This window comes from Panthera leo, chromosome A2 (assembly GCF_018350215.1).
Source record: "Panthera leo isolate Ple1 chromosome A2, P.leo_Ple1_pat1.1, whole genome shotgun sequence".
Lineage (NCBI taxonomy): Eukaryota > Metazoa > Chordata > Mammalia > Carnivora > Felidae > Panthera > Panthera leo.
The window spans coordinates 156,759,739-156,781,913 of record NC_056680.1 but is presented as its reverse complement, the minus strand read 5'-3'; the positions used below and the strand labels follow the sequence as shown (position 1 = coordinate 156,781,913).

General features: G+C 38.3%; 1 protein-coding gene across 10 annotated transcripts in view; it reads left to right on the top strand.

Moving 5' to 3' along the window:
* Positions 1 to 22,175, top strand: part of TPK1 (thiamin pyrophosphokinase 1) — a 348,661-nt gene that overhangs the window by 135,509 nt on the left and 190,977 nt on the right. For 6 of the 10 annotated variants that reach the window (XM_042926953.1, XM_042926952.1, XM_042926951.1 and 3 more), the window contains one exon: positions 8,432 to 8,501. The exons of the other annotated variants lie outside the window; for them this stretch is intronic. In XM_042926953.1, coding sequence (XP_042782887.1) covers positions 8,432 to 8,501 — 70 coding nt within the window. The remainder of the gene's footprint in view (positions 1 to 8,431; positions 8,502 to 22,175) is intronic. 10 annotated transcript variants of the gene reach the window in all.

The window sequence follows — 22,175 nt, the reverse complement described above, 5'->3', positions numbered from 1 at the left end:
AAATGATTTAGTCATAGGGACTCAGATGAGTATGAAGCACATATGCGGTGTGGGGTCATGATTAGAGGATTACCCAGAATATCACAAATACCCAATATGTGTAGAGAACATACGAGCGATCTTACCGAAGGTTCAGAATGCTAAAACAGAGGTTAAGATGGTAGGTAGATTTGCATCTGGGATAGACAAGAAGGCAGTCGATTGAGTTTGGACATAAGTTGCTTTGTTAGTTCGCCTGACTTCAGTAGCTAGGTAGAATGTAGTTTCTGGGTAATAGTCTTGCTTGTATTTTTATTTGTTGATAGTCTCGCTTTTAATTTGGAAGTTGAGAGAATGGCGGCGAACAACCTGCTTTACCGCTGGATGTCGTGGGGTTGTGGGCAGCCTGCGGAAACGTAAGTGGTCCTCTGGTTAAGGCACTGGGTCTCGACTGGGAGTAATTTTGCCCTGGAGGGGACATTTGGCATCATCAACTTGGGGGTGCTATTGGCAGTTAGTGTGTAGAGGCCAAGGATGCTGGTAAACATTCTACAATGTGCTAAACGACCCCCTCGCAACAGAAGTTCGGAATGTGAATAGTGCCAGTGCTGAGCAAGTGTTGTGCTGTGTTACAACGACACCAACAAAGCTCTGTTGTATGTTTTTTTACTCGCCATAGATAAAGCATGCGTATTTTCTACCTTGACCCTAAAGAATGGCCAACCTTTAGTAAAGATGTAACGATTGAGGATGGACTCATCCTTGTTTTTAACAAGACACATTTGTACAAACATGCCTATGCTAGCTTCACGTATATAAGACCATCTTTTTCTGTGCTGCTTCATGCTTTGCGTTTTTTACACATTATGAGGGTACTTCAGGATAAGCAGACAGTTTGATATTTGGCTGTTTTTAAGATTTTTTTTTTTTTTTAGTAATGAAGTATTTGGTATCACTCAGTGTTAAAGGGGTACCTGATTTTAGACTTTATAAATTGCATCAAGGATAACCAAATGTCATCCTTTAGCTCCATGCTGTATAACTAGGCGGGGGGAGGGGGGGATAGAAGGTGGCAGAGAGAAAGGATTATAGAATTTATACTGCAACGCTTACCTATTGGTAATAAAAATCGTAATTATGTGGCATGAACCCAGATCATTAGGACTAGTACAGCACTGTGCCTATAGATGCTCAATATAACTACTTGGTTTTTATTTGAAATAAGGAAAATTCTGTACTACTGCCTTGACTAAAATTTAAAGAGTACGCCACTTCCTGTTTGTAGGATATTACAAATAATATGAGCCTTCTTAATTGTACATAAATATACTATAAAACCTTTTTTCTAAAACTGAGTTATCTAAACAGCAAATAATTACGCATTTCAGTATGTCTGTGAGCAAAGTAAATTGTTGCTATCTCTCTCAGAGCATATATTTCTGTGACATCCTCTGAATGAAGGTGTTTCCACATGAAATCATGTCTTGATAGGAAAAGCATGCTTATCTGTCTCTGTTAATCATGTGCATGAACTAACTGCTTTGCATCATAATCCAGGCTGTGCTGGTGATAGTCTGCCTATTTTTACTATATACTCTCTAAAGAAATATGCCTCTCCTCTTAAGGGCTTTGTCCGTCACAGATTGGACACCTGAAAAGTAGTCTTCTCCACCTGATAGAAGGAAGATTCAGTGTCTTTGAAACAGAAATTAAGATTTGTATTAGTTAGGGCTCTTCCAGTTTCAAGTGAACTTGGCCTGAGCCCGAAAAGGGCGTTTAGAGTTCATGTAATTGAAAAGGCTAGTGCCTGGCCCTTGCTATGGCTGTGGGACCCAAACAGTGCTCTTGGCCTGGCTTTACTTTACTATGCTGACTTCATTCTCTGTGTTGATTTGATAGATCATAGACCCAGCCTTCTCAAGGTCGGGTCGGGTCAGAGTCTCTCTGGTTGCAGGGCAGTAGGAAAGGGAATGTGACAAGTCTTTTTCAGTGTCATTATTTTTGAATGGATTGAAGGAGATTGGCATAGATTGGGCCCTATGTCATATCTGGATTTGGGTATAGATTTAATGTCCCCTATGACTGAAAGTACAAAAACCAATCTTTTTCCTAATCCTGTTCTCTTTTTCAGAAGTACCACTGTAAACAGTTATCTTGTGCTTTAAGTTGTATAATGTAAAAATCATTAACTATCATTTTATATGTAGATGATTGTATCTTAATATGTTTTTCCTTTTATCAGAGATCATCAGTATATTCAACACCCCCACATATGAAAGATCTCCAAGGAAGTTCCTTTAACTCTTTTAAATAACAGAAATATCTTAAACAGATGTTCTGGTTTTTTTTTTATGAAGTGTTTAAGAAATGCCAAAAGTGGATAACACCTAAAAGAGCTTAAAGGTAATAGTTCACTAAAGAAAAGCTTCCGTGAATTCTTACACAGAATCTGTTTCTTACTAGGCTTCATTATATGGTTGAGTTTTTAATACCGGCAGAGAATAACTGTAGGTGAAATAAATGTTTTTAAGCAAGAGATATTTCTGGAAGAATTAAATCATTCAGAGCTTCTTGGCTGATTTAAGTACGACGTGTAAATAATTGCTAAGTATAGTCTCTCATGATAAAAGTTGGTTAAAAACACTTATTTTCAATGCAAAATGGATTAAAGAGTTAAATGTAAAACCCCAAACTGTGAAACTTACAGAAGAAAACATAAGGAAAAACGTCACAACATTGGCTTTGCAATGATTTCATGGATATGATGCTTAAGAGCACAGGCAACAAAAGCAAAATGAGATAATTGGGATTACATCAAACCAGAAAGCTTTTGTGCGGAGACAACAACAGGGTGAAAACGCAGCCTACAGAATGGGAGAAAATAATTTGCAAGCTATGTATCTTGCAAAGAACCAAAACCCCCAAAATAACACCACCACCGTCTGATAGATGCACAGAACAAATAGGTGGCCGCCAGAGGTGGCGGGAGTGAGATGGGAGAAATGGGTGACCGGGGTCCCCCCGAAATAAGAAATTTTTTAAAAGGAAGAAAATCTTGCAATAGGTGAAAACCTGGATGAGCCTGAAGGACATTAAGCGAAGTGAAAAAAGCCAGCCACAGAAGGAAAAGTACTGACCGGACCCCTTGTGTGAGGCAGCTAAAATAGTCAAGCATGTAGCCGAGAATAGAACGGTGGTTGCAGGGGGCTGAGGGAAGGAACAAATGAAGAGTTGTTATTCCAGGGATCTGAGGTTTCAGTTACGCAACACCATCAAGTTCTAGAGATGTTACACGACACTGCACCTCTAGTTAATGAGACTGTGTTGCTTACCTAAGCTTTTAAGAGGGTAGATCTCCTGTGAAGCGTTCTTACCACAATAAAAACAAACCAAACAACACTCTTCTCTGTAGTGCCTGATAGTGAACCTTCTGCTGGCATCAGTGTAGTTGTGAATGTGCTCACGGTGGTTCTCAGCGATTTTCATTTCCTTATTAATGTGTATTAGTGGACTGTTGCTGAGTCTCATCCAAAAGGGACCTACTTTTTCTGCCGTAGCTGGATGAACTCATGGATGGCTGTGTCAGGCAGGGAAAGAATCCTGGCTTAAACCAGTAGTATTGACGGATTAGATCGGTTTCACGTACGCAAAGGCTAATTGAATCCTTGGGGTACTAGGAGTTAGGACCTGTGCTGGGAAGAAACAGGATTTCGGTAATTAGAGTTACTTAGCTCTCTAGGGATACAGTAAGACTTCCAAAGAAGATTCGGACCTTCTCTTTCCTCTAGATCAACTGTAGGCATCTGCAATTCAATCCTGACAAAGTCTGACCAAATATTTGATTCCTTCTAACAATGGGGTTAGATCTGGAATTGTTACGTTACTTTATGTGTATTTCCCCTTTTAGTTCCTACTGCTGATTTTTTAAAATTAAAGTTACACTATGATTCAAATTCTTTTGTGCAGATATTTTTAACAGCACAGTGTTTAACGTAAAGAGTGAAAAAACAAGTCTTCTCCATGATGCCATACCCATTCCTCACTAATAATCATGTTAAAGGGTTTGGGTCTGTGGAATACAGAGGTGGTCTTGGGTTTGGATTAACGCACTAGTAACACATGATAGGCTTTACTCAGCACTAAGTGTTCTTAGCTTTAAGGAAGGGTACAAGACAGATCCTAAAATCTGTTTGATAACAGAAGTAGTGAAGGTCTAGTCATGTCCTAGGAATGACTGAAATGTTCTGGTCACTCCATGTGTGGGATGCAGGTGGCCACAAAAGCCATCAGTTCCCCCGGGGGTTTTATCCTCTGCTGGTTGTTAGGAGTTTCCTCAGGAGTGTATGTTAGCATCTTATCTGCAGTGCATCTTATCAACTGAGTACTGATTACTTGATAAACATTCTTGGTAAGGTAACTTTTGCCTGACTCTTTGTTTTGTTATACCCTTATACGTTCTCTGAGTCGCTATTGCAAGGAAGATTTGACCAAGGGTTATTTAAAGTTTTAAATAACAATGTATCTGATAAGAGCACACAAATACATATAAGAGCTACCTTTTTTTTTATGGTTCTCTACTATGGTTATGATGTATCTTACCACTATTTGACTGATGACCAGTTAAGTTTGCTGGTAGTTTTTCATGATTACACATCGTATCACAATGAATATCCCTGTGTATATGCCTTTGTGAATTTACGCAGGTGTTTTTATAGGCTACGTAGAATTTCTGGATCAAAGGGATGCACATTTAAATTTTGATTACTCTCCCAAACTGTCCTTCAGAGTTGTAGTGTCCTCAACAGAATGTGAGAGAATGCTTCCCTCTGCTGCTTCCTTCTAGTTCCACGTTGTCTCCCCTGAAAATTCTGTGAATTTGGCAAAATATATATTGTAATTTTTATTTTACATTGGAATCAGCAGGCTTGGGATTAGCTTGAAGTTAGAGGGCTAATAAGGATCTAGATTAGAGTTGAAACCTTTGATAGTCTGCTTTTCTTTGACTTCAGCTGAAACTGCAAAATTCTTCTTTGGTTTTTTTATTTTATTTTTCCATTTTAATACTTAGAACAAATTTAATAGCCTCCTTTTGAGAAAGTCACATTATTTCTGTCCAACTTTATTCAACAGAAATCAATGAAATAGCCAATTAACCTCTGCTTTTGAATGGAGCTCTTCATTTTCTGACAGTAACATTAACTCACGTTATGCCATTTACACGTTTAATATACTTACTGGTAGTACCAATATATAAAGATAATGTAATGATTTTACTGTACTGTAGTCTTTAGCTGTATATTAACCCAATGCATAGTAAATAATTGCCCAATCATTGAAGTTACAATATTTCACAAATGTACACAACTTCAGCTGTATATGCCAGTGAAAATTTCACATTAAGAGATAAGTCATGGACTAACCTGTATTTGTTCTGGTTTGGAACAGTTTAAATGATGGAGTGAACAGGTTTTTGAAGCTGATTCATTATGACTTACAAAAAAATATGTAAGAGTACCTTCTACTTCTGGGTCTTTTAGTTTGTTACTTTCATTAACAGGTATATTTGTAACTTTTTTCCACATCCTCTCAGTGAATTTATGCCAACATTCTTTATGCTTGAAATATTTTGTTTTTCAAATGCAACTTTATGTACATATGTGGAAAGTATTTCAAACCAGGCAAAACATTTTATTACTAAAATTTTAAAAAGGTACAATACATCTTTTTTTGGTCAAACTTTATTAAAAACAAAACTGTTTTAGGGCCAGATGGGAACTTGTTTTTCCTTTCAGGTGGATTATACCCCCGCTTGCAACTTAAAGGTAATGAGAGAAAAGCCTATAGAATTTCTCAGGGTTATTTTAGCTCCCTTTGCCATTTAAAACAGGAATAGGGGCGCCTGGGTGGCTCAGTGGGTCAAGTGTCGGACTTTGGCTTAGGTCATGATCTCACGGTCTGTGAGTTCGAGCCCCATGTCAGGCTCTGTGCTGACATCTCAGAGCCTGGAGGCTGCTTCGGATTCTGTGTCTCCCTTTCTTTCTGCTCCTCCCCCTCTCTTGCTCTGTCTGTCTCTCTCTCAAAAAAAATAAAAATAATAAAAATAAAAACGTTAAAAAAAATTAAAATTTTTTTTAACATTTATTTATTTTTGAGACAGAGAGCATGAACAGGGGAGGGTCAGAGAAAGAGGGAGACACAGAATCTGAAACAGGCTCCAGGCTCTGAGCTGTCAGTACAGAGCCCGACGTGGGACTCGAACCCACGGACCGCGAGAACATGACCTGAGCCGAAGTCGGACGCTTAACCGACTGAGCCACCCAGGCGCCCCAACGTTAAAAAAATTTTAAACAGGAGTAGATATGGACACATTTGCTTCCTATGATCTAAATACTTCTCTTTTCATAAACTGCTCTAAAAATGTCAATGTGAATTTAGGCATAAGAAGTAACAGAAATTAGAGAAAGTGTTGGGATTGTGAAAGTAACACTAATCTTCCCTGAACTAGATTTATTGATAAGCAGTTGTTCGGAGTTGTTCAGTGAAACTTCCTTCTCCCTTCCTTGTCTTCCCATTACATTTTGTTGCCTTTATTATAGTTCCCTGAGAATCTATAATGCATCCTGTACATTTGCTTCAGTCTCTCTTTCTTCTGCCAAATTGTGAGCCTGGGGTATTAAGTGTGTTGGTTACTCACCTTATTATTCTGTTTGTGGCCTGGAACATAACAAGTATGAATGTTGAATTCAACCGATCCTTGACAAATACTATGCTGTGAAGTTGACAATTCACTCTATTTGCTAATCCTTAGCCACTGCGAAACTATTTCTTAGATTTCCTTATTAGTTGGGTGAATCACTTTTTATATAAAAAGATTTAATATATGTTAATTTTGTATAAAGATAATTGTTTTATGTACTCAGAGGGTAATTACTGATAGTTTACCATCTGTCTCTATTTTAATCAGTCTCTTCTGTCTTCCTATTCAGTTGTTGTATGCCGTGTTTTATATATGAGACCCAGTGTAGTTTTTGATGGTTTTGAACTTTGGGGTTTCAATATTTAGAAAATGTGCAGAATATTCTGTGATCTTCTTGAAGTTATGTTTGTGGCTTATTTGAATTTGGGTGTCCTTCCTCCTAAGGAAATATATATTGTCAATAATTGGTAAAATGAGAAGGGAAGGGGATTTTGTAAGTGCCAGAAAATGATGCAGTAGCTCCAAAGAGTAGTGTTTCTTCTGAAGGTGCTGGTGCCTAGGGTCTTTGCTGATCTTTGTGGCCCTAGTGACTTTGGTTTTAACAGCTGTGTGGGGACAGAGACAAGCTTTGGTTTGTTCGAGATGAGGAATTGGAATCTGGGACATATCTGCATTCACTGTCCTTGCCCAGGATAAAAAATAAAATTTGATCTGAAACCTTTTGGTAAAGAATATCTATCTATCAATTTATAAATTTTTTTAAAGTTTATTTATTTTTTTGAGAGACAGCATGAACAGGGGAGGGGCAAAGAGAGAGGGAGTCACAGAGTCCAAAGCAGGCTCCAGGCTCTGAGCTGTCAGCACAGAGCCCGACACAGGGCTCGAACCCACGAACTGTGAGATCATAACCTGAGCCGAAGTCAGATGCTTAACCGACTGAGCCACCAAGGCACCCCAAGAATATTTAAAAAAGAAGAAAAGAAGGAACTGATGATAAGATACTGAACATTTCTGGGAAAATTGGAAATGAGAGCAGTAATGACAACAAGAAAATAGTAGTTCGTGGGCTAAGAGAATTTCAAGGAACAACTGCTCAGTAGCTCCAAATCCTAGAGTGAAAGCAAGACGTAAAAGTCCCAGTTGGAGAGACAGCCAGTCTTACTCGAAAGTGTTGGTATTTCCCGAATTTTACTTTTGTGCCATCTCATAATTTTTACTGTGTGCACACATTACCTAGATTGTTACTTAATATTTTAAAACAGGCTTATGACATTATGTTTATGATTTTATTTTTAAAAGAAAATGGTTATATCACAACAACATATGGAAACCCATTCCTGCCATCAATAGAACACATCTGTAAAATTAATCGAGGAAGGGAACGAAGTGACAACTATGTCCTGTTGTCTCCTGTTGAGCATGAATCCTATCTTCTCTTGTAAAGAAGGAAAATAAGCTTTGAGAGAGACTGAAGACGCCCAATACACTCCTCCCCTTTGATTTTATAGGAGGAATTAAGAAAGATGCAAAAAAGAAACACTGTCTTAGGCGATTCTGTCTAACTTGACCGTGTGCTGTGCAGGATCCCTTGCGGTATGTCGTACAGAGGCCACGGGCTGAATATGACAGGTCCAAAGCGGGAAGGAAGCATTGACGTTGTGCATGTCTGAGTGCCTACTTTGTGATGTTTATCATTTATGCGGTGCTGCTCTAAGCTTCTTATATTGAAATACTCTTTGTTTTTTCTATTTGAAGCTCTTTTAAGAGCCTGTGCTGATGGAGGTGCTAACCGCCTATACGATACCACGGAAGGAGAGAGGGAAAGGTATGCTTTCTTCCAGTCAGTGTCAAAAATACCACTAATCCTATTCTTGGGTTGGTTGTCTTCTCTCCTTGGTAAATGATGACTATTAATTTTACTTCGAAGGGAACAGAAAACCACCTCAGTGAGAGACCTGCTCCGCCATGTTAATGTTATTTCTTTGTTTTGAATGTATCTCTTAGAATAACTAGGCCAACCATGTTATTTATTTATGTGCTTATTTATGTATTCATTTATGCTTAAAGTTTATTTTTGAGAGAGAGAGAGCGTGCACATGCGTGAGTGGAACAGGGGGGAGAGGGGCAGAGAGAGGGAGGCAGAGGGTCTGAAATAGGCTCTGTGAGGAGAGCAGACAGCCTGGTGTGCGGCTGGGACTCACAAACCCTGGGATCATGACCTGAGCTGAAGTCGGACGCTAAACCGACTGAGCCACCCAGGTGCCCTGGCCAATCGTATTATTTAACAATCCCTCACTCTGCTGCTTGAAAAGTCTCATTAAGTAGCATTATCAAATATTTGTATCTAGGGGGACTTTGAACATTGACTAAAATAAAACCAGTAATGATTATTTGAGTTGTTACTCAGTTTAAATGAAAGAAAACTGGCCTTGTAAACAAATGATACATTCTGTTGTAGAAGCAAGACCTTTGTATTAGTGTTAAGTAAAGCTAAATATAATTTAACTTCGTTACTTCTGAGTTATGCACCCACATATTTTAGGAGATAAGTTACTTATTTCTTTTTTTTAATGTTTATTTTTATTTTTATTTTATTTTTATATTTTTAACGTTTATTTGTTACTGAGAGACAGACACAGAGCACGAGCAGGGGAGGGGCCAAGAGATGGAGAGACACAGAATCAGAAGCAAGCGTCAGGCTCTGAGCTGTCAGCACAGAGCCCGACATGCGGCTCTGACTCACAGACCACGAAATCATGACCTGTGCTGAAGTCAGATGCTCAACCGACTGAGCCACCCAGGCACCCCAATAACTTACTTCTTAATGATTTGGTATCTGTACCGTCTGATTTCCCAGATCTTTGCATGATGAGCTATTTTTAGACAAGGGAATACGTTTGATGAAAGCAAATTTAAATCCAGCTCATTGCCAACATGTTTATGGTTCAACCTCCTGGCAAACATAAGAATTTATAGTCCAGATATGAGTAGACTAGCTGTGAAATTTAGTTCCGCTTCTATCATATGTGTTATTAAATGTACTGAAATGTTTATAGTTTGAGAAATCACCTCCTTGCTGCAAAAAATAAAATAAAAATATTATGATTCAACAAATCGCAGGTGTGAATTAAATATATGTAGTTTGAAATGAGGTAAAATACATCTTTATGGCATCAGAATTTTTAACTTCAGCCTTCCATTGGAGCTGCTTTTTGAAAGCAGCCCGTTGCTTACAGGAGGAAAGCATGTTTCCTTTGAGACGGGCCATACTAATGTCTCGGGCCCGGATGAATTATCAAGAACTATGGCACTAGAGACAGCCTAGGAAACAATTTAAATTCTTAACACTTTATGGTTCTTTATTTTTTAACTTTATGGATTCCTCTGACCATATTCCCTAAGACCTGACATGGACAGTGTATGAAAAATACTCTAAAAAGTGCCTGGGCCAGTTGGTTCAGGGAAGAGCATGATACCCAGGAGGCCAAGATTAGGACCTGGAGATTGTATTTCATGCCCGTAGCCGGCTTGCTGGCGAGGGATCTGGTACTGAGTGCTGTTTCCCTACGGGTAGGTGTAGCTCATGAACATAATTACATGAACCAGAGCTGTGAACAGATAGTAACACAGTGCTTCCCAACTCTGCTCTGACCGTCAGAACCATCTAGAATGCTTGTGAAAAAAGTACAGATTTCCCTGCTGATTGCTTTTATTAGAGAGAACATTAGAACACCCTAATAAGAGAGAGAAATGTGAACTTTCATTCACATTTAAAAGCAAAACAGGTGACCAGGGTGGTGGAGTGAGTATCATCATTTTTGCCCAGATTTCAAAATAATCATTTCTAATATTCTTAACACATTTATCAGTAATCTTATGGAAGACTTCCAAAAAGATTTACATGATTTTATCTAAGAACCATTTGCCCGTATATGAAGATGCTCAATAATAAGATGTACTTTCTGTTCCTTTTCTCATTATAATAATGTGTTTGCAATGATTCATACTCAGATACTTAGGGACAAGGCTGGCCTGGGTAGAGTGTCTAATAGGGAGCTGAGTAAACTAACTGCCCCATGTGGGAATTGAATCCTTAAGAGTAAATCTCATTAAATACAAACCATAACCAGTTATGCTAATTGGATATAGGTGACTAAACGTGATTCCTATTTTTTCTCACATTTTTGTCAGAAAAGCAGAAAAACAGAATTAGAAAGGAGAAAACACAGGTTTTGAAAAGCCGAGTATGGTTTGTTTGTATTTGTTTATTTAATGCCGCATCTACAATGTAATACCTTATAATTATGCAATAAAACATGAATGTGTAGAGAATCTTCTCCAGCTGAGGACAAAATGAGCTGTTCACACATTTGAAATGGAAGGAAGGGAGACTGATGTAGACACCAAGAGAGGAGCAAGGGGAGGAAGAGATCCTGAGGAAGGACAGAGCTGAGGCGAACATCCGCAGTGACCCTATGTCTGATCCTTACCAAATGCATTCAGCTGTCTACACCATCTTCATAAATGTTTGTCGGGCTTTGTTTCAACTCTGAGAGGGGCCACTCCGTATTTATCAGGGTTGACTTTTCATAAAGAAGTCCGAAGTGTTTTTTATTGCTATGAAAATAATACATGATGATTTGAGCATATGTTAGGAGGTTGAGAGAAACAAAAAGGAGGCAAAAAAAAAAAAGATCTGTTATTCCTTCCTAAGTAGTAAAGAGTTACATTGAGTCTTCCTATTGGTTCTGCTCTTTGGGAAGACAGAAAATGTGACTAATTTTTCTTGTTCAGGTGAATATAAGCTTGTAGAATGGAAGCTCGGTGGTGCCTAGAGAATGTGTGGGAGTATGAGAGATTCAACAAATATTTGTTGATAAATGAATATATTGTTGCAGTCACTCTGATCTCTCTTCCCATAAGGTTTTGAGTGACTTTGATTGACCCTCACATTTTAGATGAACGGATTACCTCTGCTCTGAGGACTGGCAGGTTCTGACTTGGGGGTGTGCTCAGTCTGGACATCAGACTGAGGCAGGTTGAAGACCCAGTCAGGGAATTGTAGGATGGGCACCGCCCATGACATTGGGGTCTTAGCTTTGGTTATGGACTCAAGATTAAAGAGGAAGACATTTTAGGAAGACGCCATACTTTGTACTCCCATACTTTTTTTTTTTTTTTCTTTAGTTGAGGGGAAAAAAAATCTATTTGGTTAGCCACTTTCTCCAACCTTATTTTTTAAATCATCTGAACTATCCCCACTGATTTCTGATTTCAATGTAATATTGAGAGTGGTATATTATATCCTATATTATATATATTTTTTATGATGAAATATAGTTGATACACAATGTTACATTACTTTTAGTTATGCAACATAGTGATTCCATAACTCTGTTTCCATACTTTTTTTTTTAATGTTTATTTTCTTTTTGAAAGAGACAAAGAGACAGAACGAGACAGAGCGTGAGCAGGGGAGGGGCAGAGAGAGAGGGAGACAGAATCCGAAGCAGGCTCCAAGACTGACACGGGGCTCGAACTCACAAACTGCGAGATCATGACCTGAACTGAAGTCAGACGCTTAACTGACTGAGCCACGCAGACGCCCTTGTTCCCATAGTCTTAACTGACTGTTTTCCAAATCCCAGATATCTGTTTTTAGAAATGTGGGGTACTATGGTGGTATGTTAGATGTGTGGGCCAATACCCCCATTTCTGCAGCTTCAGCCTAATAATGAAGTCACATGTCTATATTTTGATAGGTGTCTGTGATTAAAAACTCGTTTGGTGGCTTCATAACATCCACCTCCTGCTTTCTGGCAAGTAGGTCAAACCCACTATTGATCTGAATCAGCATGGTAAAGCTCAGCCTTGTCAGAATAATCACAGGAGGCCAAAAGGAAAAAACAAATACGAGTGAGGCAGAATAAGATTTTCTAGGAGGATTTTATGAAGCCGATTTCGCTTCTTACCCCTTGTTGATAGATTTTGGAGGGTTTTGTTTTTCTAGTGACAGTTTTATTAACGTTAAATTAGATCAGGAAAGTGTAAATTGTCCACGTCAAAGAATATGAAAAGATTGTTATTTATGGGTACCAGGTGAACAGTAAGGATTATGGGAGAGTTAACCTCCGCCCTCCTCCCATACCCAGTCATTGCTATGTCTGCATCTTTCCCAGATACCCTAAGAGAACCACTTCTCCTCTCATCAGTTCCTAACCAAGGGTGGAGAAGTTGTTAACTATGCAGTAATTAACCACCTTTTCCACCAGAGGGAATATTACAAACATATAGAGAAGTACACAGACTATAATGATAGAGCTCAATGAATTTTTACAAAGGGGAGCACATGAACGAACAGTACTGAGATCAATAAATAGAGTATTAGCAGCATTGCAGAGGCCTTCTTCATGCTCCCAACCCCCAATTGCCATCTCCCCTCACAGGACACTGTCTGACCTACTTAATGTTAGATTCATTCTACCTATCTCTGGCCTTTATAAAATGGGAATATATTGAATTTTGACTGTGTGGCCTTTTTTTTTTTTTTTTTTAAGGATATAGAATTGATAGCTCTTTGAACCCGAAAAATGGATTAAGAAACATTGCTATAGGTTCTTAGAATTGTGGTCACAACTAATTATGGTAGGAGGTGGAAGAAGTGAGGGAATCAAGTAGAATAGGAGAGGTATGGAGACCAACTAGAATCACAAAATCAATGCCACACGAAAGTTATTTGACGGTATGGGAAAAATAGTGGATATTGATGATTCTTTAAAAAAATACTTTTCAAGGGACGTCAGCATTTGTAGACCTTATTCTGTTAAAAAGTTGAGGTAAACTAATCAAAAATAAAATACAATTACAGTTAAAAATAAAATTAGCTTTTGAATGAGACAGGATCCCTCAAAAATATAATCCAGTGACAGAATTAAGAATGTAGCATCTAGCTTATGATTCATTCATTCATTTTATTCATTCAAACTTTTATTGAATAACTTCTCTGGTTAGATATTTTGATAGTTACTGTGAATATATAAATAAATGATTCCTGCCCATAAAAAACTTAGAGTGATACAAATAAAGAAGACATTAGTGTGCAATATGTAGATTATAAAGCACATAATGAGAAAATTCTAGTCCAGTGCGATAGGTTCTATGACAAAAACACAGAGAATGGACAGTTAATCCAGAATGGGCATATTAGAAATAATCCCGAGGATCCTACTGGAGTGTAAAAGGTTAGGGACACAGAGTGGTGTGTGTGTGTGTGTGTGTGTGTGTGTGTGTGTGTGTGTGTGTGTTTGTTGACTAGCAGGGAGAAGGGGAGGTTCTCCTGTCTCCTGGATAAAATCTAAACTCCTGACCTTGAGAATCAGGGTTTGTCTTTTACTTCTCATTTTAGCCAAGCTGTTTCCTCTGTTTTCTCCTTTGTCCTTTCTCCTTGCTACCTGGGCTACAGAAGAAACTTTGGGTTGTTATTTATTAGCATGTATAAACCAGAGTGCCTTCTATCTAGAAAGATTTTGCATGTTTTGTCTGAAATCACATGTAGAATACATCCCACCTATTTTCAGAATATTTTATATTTACATTGCATTCGAATCTCTATCTAAATGAGTCTTTTATCATGAAATGAAGATCCTTGCCTTTAAATTCATTGGTATTCTGAGAGCAACAAGAATCTAATGTTAAATGTGATAATTTCTTTGAATTGTGATTCTAAAGGGCATAGAGCCTTTGAAACTCATCTGTGTACTTGTCTGAGGGATAGCTGTGGATTTTGGTATCGTTAGTGTGTAAGGACTTGAAATGGGGTGTGGTGGTATGGTTTCCTGGTTAGTTTTCTCAGAATAATTGATGAATCCAGCATCCTGAATGGGAGATCCTACAGATGATCATATGAACATTATTCTAGCTTAGCTCAGATGGTTAAGGGCTGCTCTCTGTTGAATTTAAAAGATCAGCATCCAGTAAAAATTCCTTGAAATCACACAGATGACCCTTCACGTAAACAGTTGTTAACGTTGTGGGTTGAGGAGGAACTTGTGGGGCTCCTGCAGAAAAGGAGGGCTCATTCTTGATAGCTTATTCCCATCAGACCATTAATTTTCTCACACATAGAATTTCAGACTTCCTAGCTTTATATATTCTCGCAGCTTTCTTATCAGCAGATCAATACCACTTTTCTGAGCGATCAAGTAGGAATAAAGCTGACCTGACTCTAAAGCTTACTGTGCCCTGGCTAAACCAACTTCAGAATGGGATTTAAATAAACTGAATAATAAGAGGTTCTGATGTTACAGATTATCCTCCAAAGTCATTGTCGTTATCATTAAACCAGGCACCTGGCAGCAAGAATCAGACATCCTCTTGAAGGAAGCATTGACCTGTTTCCATAGGATTACCTTTGAACAATTTTGTCCTCTCTGTCCATTCACCGCAACAGCAGGATTTCCACGTTGGGAACTGTGAAGTGAGAGGGCACAGACTCCTTAGGTCAGGATTCAAAATCTGATCTGGCGACTTCATTACTATGACACTTTGGCCAAGTAATTCCACTTCCTTGAGCTGTAGTTTCTCTATCTGCGACATTTCAAGGAGAGATCAGGATCTTCTGGAGTACTCAGCGAAATCATAATGAAGAAGTGTATTACTCGGGCTGGTTATACAAGAATTGGATAAACCAAGAGGGTGGAGGGTGGCTGTTCAAAGCTACGATGTGATGAATTACAGAATAGTTAAATGCGTGTATGATATACGTTTCAATAATAGCTGTAAATATTCTTTCATGGTTAGTGCGTCGCATGTGGTAACTGAATAGCTTCCAGCTCTTTTCATATTGTTGTTGAAATGAAGGAATACGGTGTTCAGCTTCTCTGATTCCTTTTTTTGTTTGTTTGTTTTTAGTCAGCTTTGTTCAGGTATAATTTCATACAATAATATCCACCCATTTTAAGCACACAATTCAACAAACTTTGAAGTAATCTACAGGTATATCCACTGGCAATCAAGATCAGAACATGTCCATCATCCCCAAAAGTTCCCTCATGTCCCTTTGCATCCGTTCCCAACTTCTGTATCCTAGCTCCTGCAGCCTTCTGGAATGTCCTATAAATGGAGTCATTCAGCTTGTTGTCTTTTGTATCTGACTTTTGTGACTGATCACATGCTTCTGAGATTGAGCTTGTGACTGTATCAGTAGTTTGTTCCATTTCTCTGTTGAGTGGTACTCCATTGTATAGGCCCACCAACAATCGTGTTTGTTCCCTCAAGGTAGTTGATAGACTTGATTCTTAAGAATTGTCTTTTTAGTTGGGATCTGTTACCACTTTTTGCAAGTGATTCTTTGGGAGGAATGTTAGTTCTTGTAGTCAGAACCAAACATAATTTTCAAAGTTGGCACTTCCACCGTGGAAGGGATATAAAGAGTAGCAGAGACTCATATAATGCCTATATTTGCCGTCTCTTAGTGAAAATCTTGCAAAAGCTTGCTCAGTACTGTTCGTTTTTTATGGAACGAGACAACAAATATAAAAATTGTTGTGGAATAAGTTGGTGTCAAGGATCTGAGCAGATACTGTGATCTCAATAACGTCTAATGTTTAGGACAATTGATTTCAGTCTCCCTGTGACTGTAATTTTCTGAGTGATTGGCCTTCATTTTAACTAATGCTCACGCATTTCATGGCATACTTAAAAAAAATGTATACCTTCAGTATGTGTGAACACATATAGAAAGGAAACAAGTTTGTACTTGCTTAAGGAAAACCAAAGATCACTGGTTTACCTTGATTTCTTGTAAGCCTAGCCTTAAGCAATTATTTAGTCATTTGCTTTGACAAGTTTTCATTAAAAAGTATTTATGCCATCAAATTACTAAGTCTGTAAGCGTGTCAACATTATTGGGCCTTTGAATTAAAATGATGGAAGGTAAAAATGATTAGCACATTTAAAAGAAAATTTGTAATAGGAGTCTTTATTAAAGAACCCTACACAATAAACTGTGAGGACATATTTTTCTTGAATTGCTGATTGAATTAGTTTCCTAACATATTTTAGTCTGTTGGTTATCAAATGCTATAAATCAGAGATCTCGAAGTTATCCATGCATAGCTCTGAATCATTTGGGGGGATGTGGGGAGACAGAATATGTATGCAAAGATGCTATGTTTGTCAGATCATGCATGAAGTCAAAATAAATTTTCAGAGTGAAATCATTTTAAGCAGCCGCAGGAAGTCAGTTTACAACTAAATTTAATCAGAGGCATTGTTCTTTATGGCTATTCTATTTCATAAAGTATGTTCCTGACAAAACCCTTTTCCTTTCCTGCACTGTGGATGGAGCCTTCAGAAATAAATTACCTTCAGATGATTTTTCAGAGAAACCTGGATCATCTGTCAAAAGTTCTGAGTAACACATGGCTCTTTTAATTTTACTTTTTAAAAAGAAAGGAACCTGAATTGTCTTAGCACTTGTCAGTACAATGTAAGAGCTCATGTTTTTCAAGTTTTTTGTTTTATTTTCAGTATATTATAGATTGCTGAGTTAGGAGTAATAATTGAGAGTCACATATGTGTGTATGTGTATAAATATGTCGATTAAAAAGTTGTAGAATGGTCCTTCGCTGTCTGATTTTTCAGACTCGTTTCAGTGTGTGCGCATATGTGAGTGCACCCCCACATGCACCTAGATATTTCCTATTTCTCGTTATTAAAATTTTGGTTTTGTGTTATGAGACCAAGAATAAGCACAATAACTCCCAACAACAGGAAACAGTACTATTCGTTGACACATCGTTATGAGACGTGAAATTTGAGTGGATGCTGGATTTGTACCTGCGCCAGCTATGGGGACAGAAAAGTGACAGCTGGAATTCAGTGGGAGCAAGGGCTAGTTAATAAATTTTGTGGGAATATATCCAAATGGCACTTACACCAGGATAAGCTCTGGACTTTTACTTACAGTCCTGGCTTAGTGATCTGAGAGGTGTTTGGCACTGTATTCCTTGAAGGCTCCAATTTTGTCTCTGGCCAGAAGGTGGAGAATATGCCGAAGAGTCTCAGAAAGGCTATTTAATATACAACCAAAAACATTTTATCACTGCAAGAATAAAATCATTGTGTGTATGTATATGTGTGTATGATATATATGATGTAAATATCATATTTGTGTGTGTGTATGTATATATTATGTCTAATGTGCTTATCTCTGGATACTCTATCACTTCAGAAAGTCGGGGGAAGGGAACTTAAGTGATGAACAAGGAGACACTAGTGTATAAATGCCCAGGCTCATAGGAACTATAATTTGAAAAATCATGAACATTAAAGATGTTGACTTACCAATCCGAATTGTATGATTTGGAATTGCACTTAGTACTTTTCTCGAATGAGATTCGCCATGTTTTGCCTGAACTGTAGGCCCAAGAAGTTGTCGGTCCCACAGGATTTCGATCCATGAGCTCTGTTTTCAGCTTTGGATGCTTGGTTACGTCCATTTCTGCTGGATGCCGTGTTGGGGTGCCTGACACCTGGGACCTGCTCCTCAGGGCAGGAGCGGCCGTGAAGGGAGCACTTGTGTGAGCACTAGCACTCTTTAGCAATGGTTATTTAAAATATTGGTGCCATCTAGGGGCGCCTGGGTGGCTCAGTCGGTTAAGTGCCTGACTTCAGCTCAGGGCATGATCTCCCCATTCGTGAGTTGGAGCCCTAGCTTGGGCTCTGCGCTTAGAGCTCGGAGCCTGCTTGGAGCACTCTCTCTCTGCCCCTCTCCTACGTGCTCGCTCTCAAAAATAAGTAAACGTTAAAACAAATATTGGTGCCATCGAAATACCGATCCTACTTGGTCAGTTATTTTTCAAAACCATGGCAGTATACACTGAAAGGTCAAGGAATTAGTTTTAACATCACACGGAGATACTTTTTTATAGAACACCATGTCTGACCAACTTATAAAACCCTATTCTATAACAAAACCCTCTTTTAAAATTCTTTCATAAAATCCCTCTTCTGCTTTCTTCCAAGCCGTATACACTCCTTTCAAAACTCAGTTCCCTTGGGTTTCCCCAGAAGTCTTTGTTTCCTCAGACCTAATTCAGGATAAATTAAAATTTTCTAGGCAATAATTATGTATCATTGCATATTATGTTAAAATTATCTGTGGGTGTTTCTACTTAATTTCACACAATTCTTTGTTGTTGTTTTATTTATCTTGGGAAATAACTCTGGCACGTAGGACCCAATTTAACAAATAAAAGATGATAAATAAATATTTTTGTTTTCATTTAAAAAAATTTACGTTTATTTTTGAGAGCGAGAATGTGAGCAGGGGAGGGGCAGAGAGAGAGGGAGACACAGAATCCGAAGCAGGCTCCAGGCTCAGCACGGACTGTGCCACCCAGGTGCCCCGATAAATAAATAATTTTAATTGAGCAGTCTTACTCCTTTTTAGATAGCTTTCCCTGAAAATAATAATCATTTCCCCACAGGCCATAGATGACAAATCCTAAATAAACCTCAGTGAGGGTATTTGGTGGCTAGATTTCTTGCTTTACCAAGTGGAGTTCATTGTCCTTCTGAGATGTTCTCTCACCCGGTACTTCCCTTATCGTAACATTTATCACAACACGTTGGAACCACTTCTTTCCATGTTCCCACCCGCCTATAACCCCAGTGGAAAGCATTGTACTGTCTCTGGCTTTTTCACCATCTCATCCCCAGGAACTAGGTCACTATGTGCTTAATAGTTATTAAAGAATGATTAGACACGCTCTTCCATAAAAATTTAATGTCTTCAACTTTCACAGATTAAGTATGAAAGCATATTCCTGACCCAGTAAAGCAATTCTTAAAGTTGCTTTTATTTAAGAGGAGAATCAGAGACTGATACTAAAAGCTCTTTTGTTAACGTTGTTAGGAACTTCTTATTTAACTTTTTGTCGCATTGAGGGGTTCTGGTTGTAAAGAACAGAGGAACTCTGACCAATGTAAACAACAACAAAATCAGTCGAAAGTATTATAACTAACAGTAAGTGGAAGGACTGGAAAGTTGGGCTTGCGAGGAAATCTGCCAGAATCTAGAAACCAGATCCGCAGTTGCGTTTGTGTTCTAAGAGCAAGTGTGAGCTGGGCACCGGGTGCTGCCCCTGAATTCCCAGTGGCCTGTCTTTTCTTGTGTAAGGACATACGAGTGACTGACCCCCCTGAGGTGGCGAAGGGGGAAGACTGCCTGCACCCTTGATGGGAAGGCTGACATACGGAGACCCCTGACTGGAGGCGGCTGTGCTTAGCACCGGGATCCACTCCGGGTTCGCTTCGGTGAACATGGGTAGGGACGACCAGATGCAAATACAGACACAAACGACATTTCCACAAATGCCCCTGCCCCCAGCGCTTTCTTTTTGGCTGCCGTGCTATCATCATGGTTTGGGATCTTCTCAGGGTCTCTCGTAATCTGCATACTTCTGCTACCCTGGGTTCTCCTCTAACTTAAAGTTTACTGTGATGTAAAATGCCCCTCGATCTGTGATTTTTTTTTTATTCCTCACACTCTCGATGACCGTGAAAAGGAATTAAATGGTTACCTGTCATACATAGAAGTGATAAAAATACCTCCCGTGCGTTCTGAGAAATTTAATAACATTCCTCACAGACTTTTTAAAAAGGGTATATAGTATATGTACACTACCTCGGTTTTAGAAAAGCTTGCTTTTAATCAGATGATTCTATTTTCCCTGAACTCATGGTATCATGCGTTTTTTTTCTAAGTAAACTCCTTAAAACCCCACTCTTAGGATTCATGATTTTCCTCTGGGACTTGGGATATTTTTTAGATCTCTTTTGCTTTTAAAAATATCTTCCTTTCCCAGGGCACCTGGGTGGCTCAGTTGGTTAAGTCTTAGACTTCAGCTCAGGTCATGCTCTTAGGGCTTGTGAATTTGAGCCCCATGCCGGGCTCTGTGCTGATAATTCAGAGGCTGGAGCCTGCTGTGTCACCCTCTCTTTCTGCCCTTCCCTGGCTCAGGCTCTGTCCCTTCTCTTGCAAAAATAGATAAACATTAAAAAAAATAAAAAAATATACACATATATATCTACATGTATACATATATATACGTATACATATACATATACGTCTGTGTGTGTATATATATATATGTATATATGTGTGTGTGTGTATATATATATATATATGTACATATATATCTTCCTCTCCATGAATGTATAACCAAGACATATTTACATCATTGAGCATAAGGTTTTCTTTACTTGATCTGAATCTTTGTGACAATTAAGAGAATAACTTATTCTCCTAATTTGTACTCTATAAAAAGGATTCATTGCTTTAAAGGACAGCTTTGCTTTAATAATATGGTAATACAGATTTTTAAAAAATTTCCTTGATTTGTCGTTTTAAGATGAAGTTTGCCCAGCTCTATTTCTTTTATTTCAAGAAAATTTAGGAGAGGTTTATAGATGGAAAAAAATGTTTTCTGACCTGAAGAATAGTACTTAAAAAGGCAGCTGAAGCTAGAAGCTTAGAATGCAGTTTTCTTTGTACTGCTCTCATCATGTTTTTTACTTCATGCAAAATTCACTTATTTATCACTAGCGGCCTCTAGTGTGTATTCAATTTGTTCCTGCTAGGCTGTACATTAGTAGGTTATTAGTAACTAGAGAGCAGTTCCTTGTGTTAGGAACAAGAAAAACAACCTCAGTTTCTGTCATCTTCCCATTATATCAGTGAGTGAGAAGAAAAGTTTCACATAGTGGTGTGGTCTTATGATTCCTACTACCAATAATAGGGCTTTCGTGGTGAGTTTCCTCTGTGCAGTAGCTGTTCTCCAACGAACACTTCTGATGCGGTGCAGAGAAAGGGTTGATGGTTGTGGACGGCACTGATGCATTCTCACGCTTCAGTAGGATGGAGTCGTGAGGATACAGGTGGCAGTGGTTACCAAAAACAGCAATTTTAGCCAAACGTATATAGCAAAAGTCTGAACCAAACTGTGCTTTTTTTGTTCAATTTTAAACAAAACTGTATACAAGCAATCTCAATGAAATCATAATTATAAATGATAGCAGTAGAAAAAGAAATTCATTTAAATGAACCAAATCTGTACTATTTAGTATTTACCTTTTTTGATTACTGATGGAACTTTATTCTTTTTTCTTAACGGTATATCATCCCCTACCCTCACCTGCCTTCCTGCTTATAGAAGTAATATACAAGTTCATTGTAATGAACTTGGGGAATGCAGGAAGATGCAAAGCAAAAATAAAAAGAACCTGAAACACCGTGATTCTCACTATTCACATTTTTACATACCTTTTTCAGTTTCATATTTTTGTAAGCATGTTTCTCTTGCTGTGTGTGCACATGTCATAAACTAGGGATTTTTAGGCATATACTTTTACATTATACCAGTTTATTTTATTTTTAAAAAATTTTTAAATTTAAATAAATTTTTAATTTATTTATTTTTGAGAGACAGAGAGA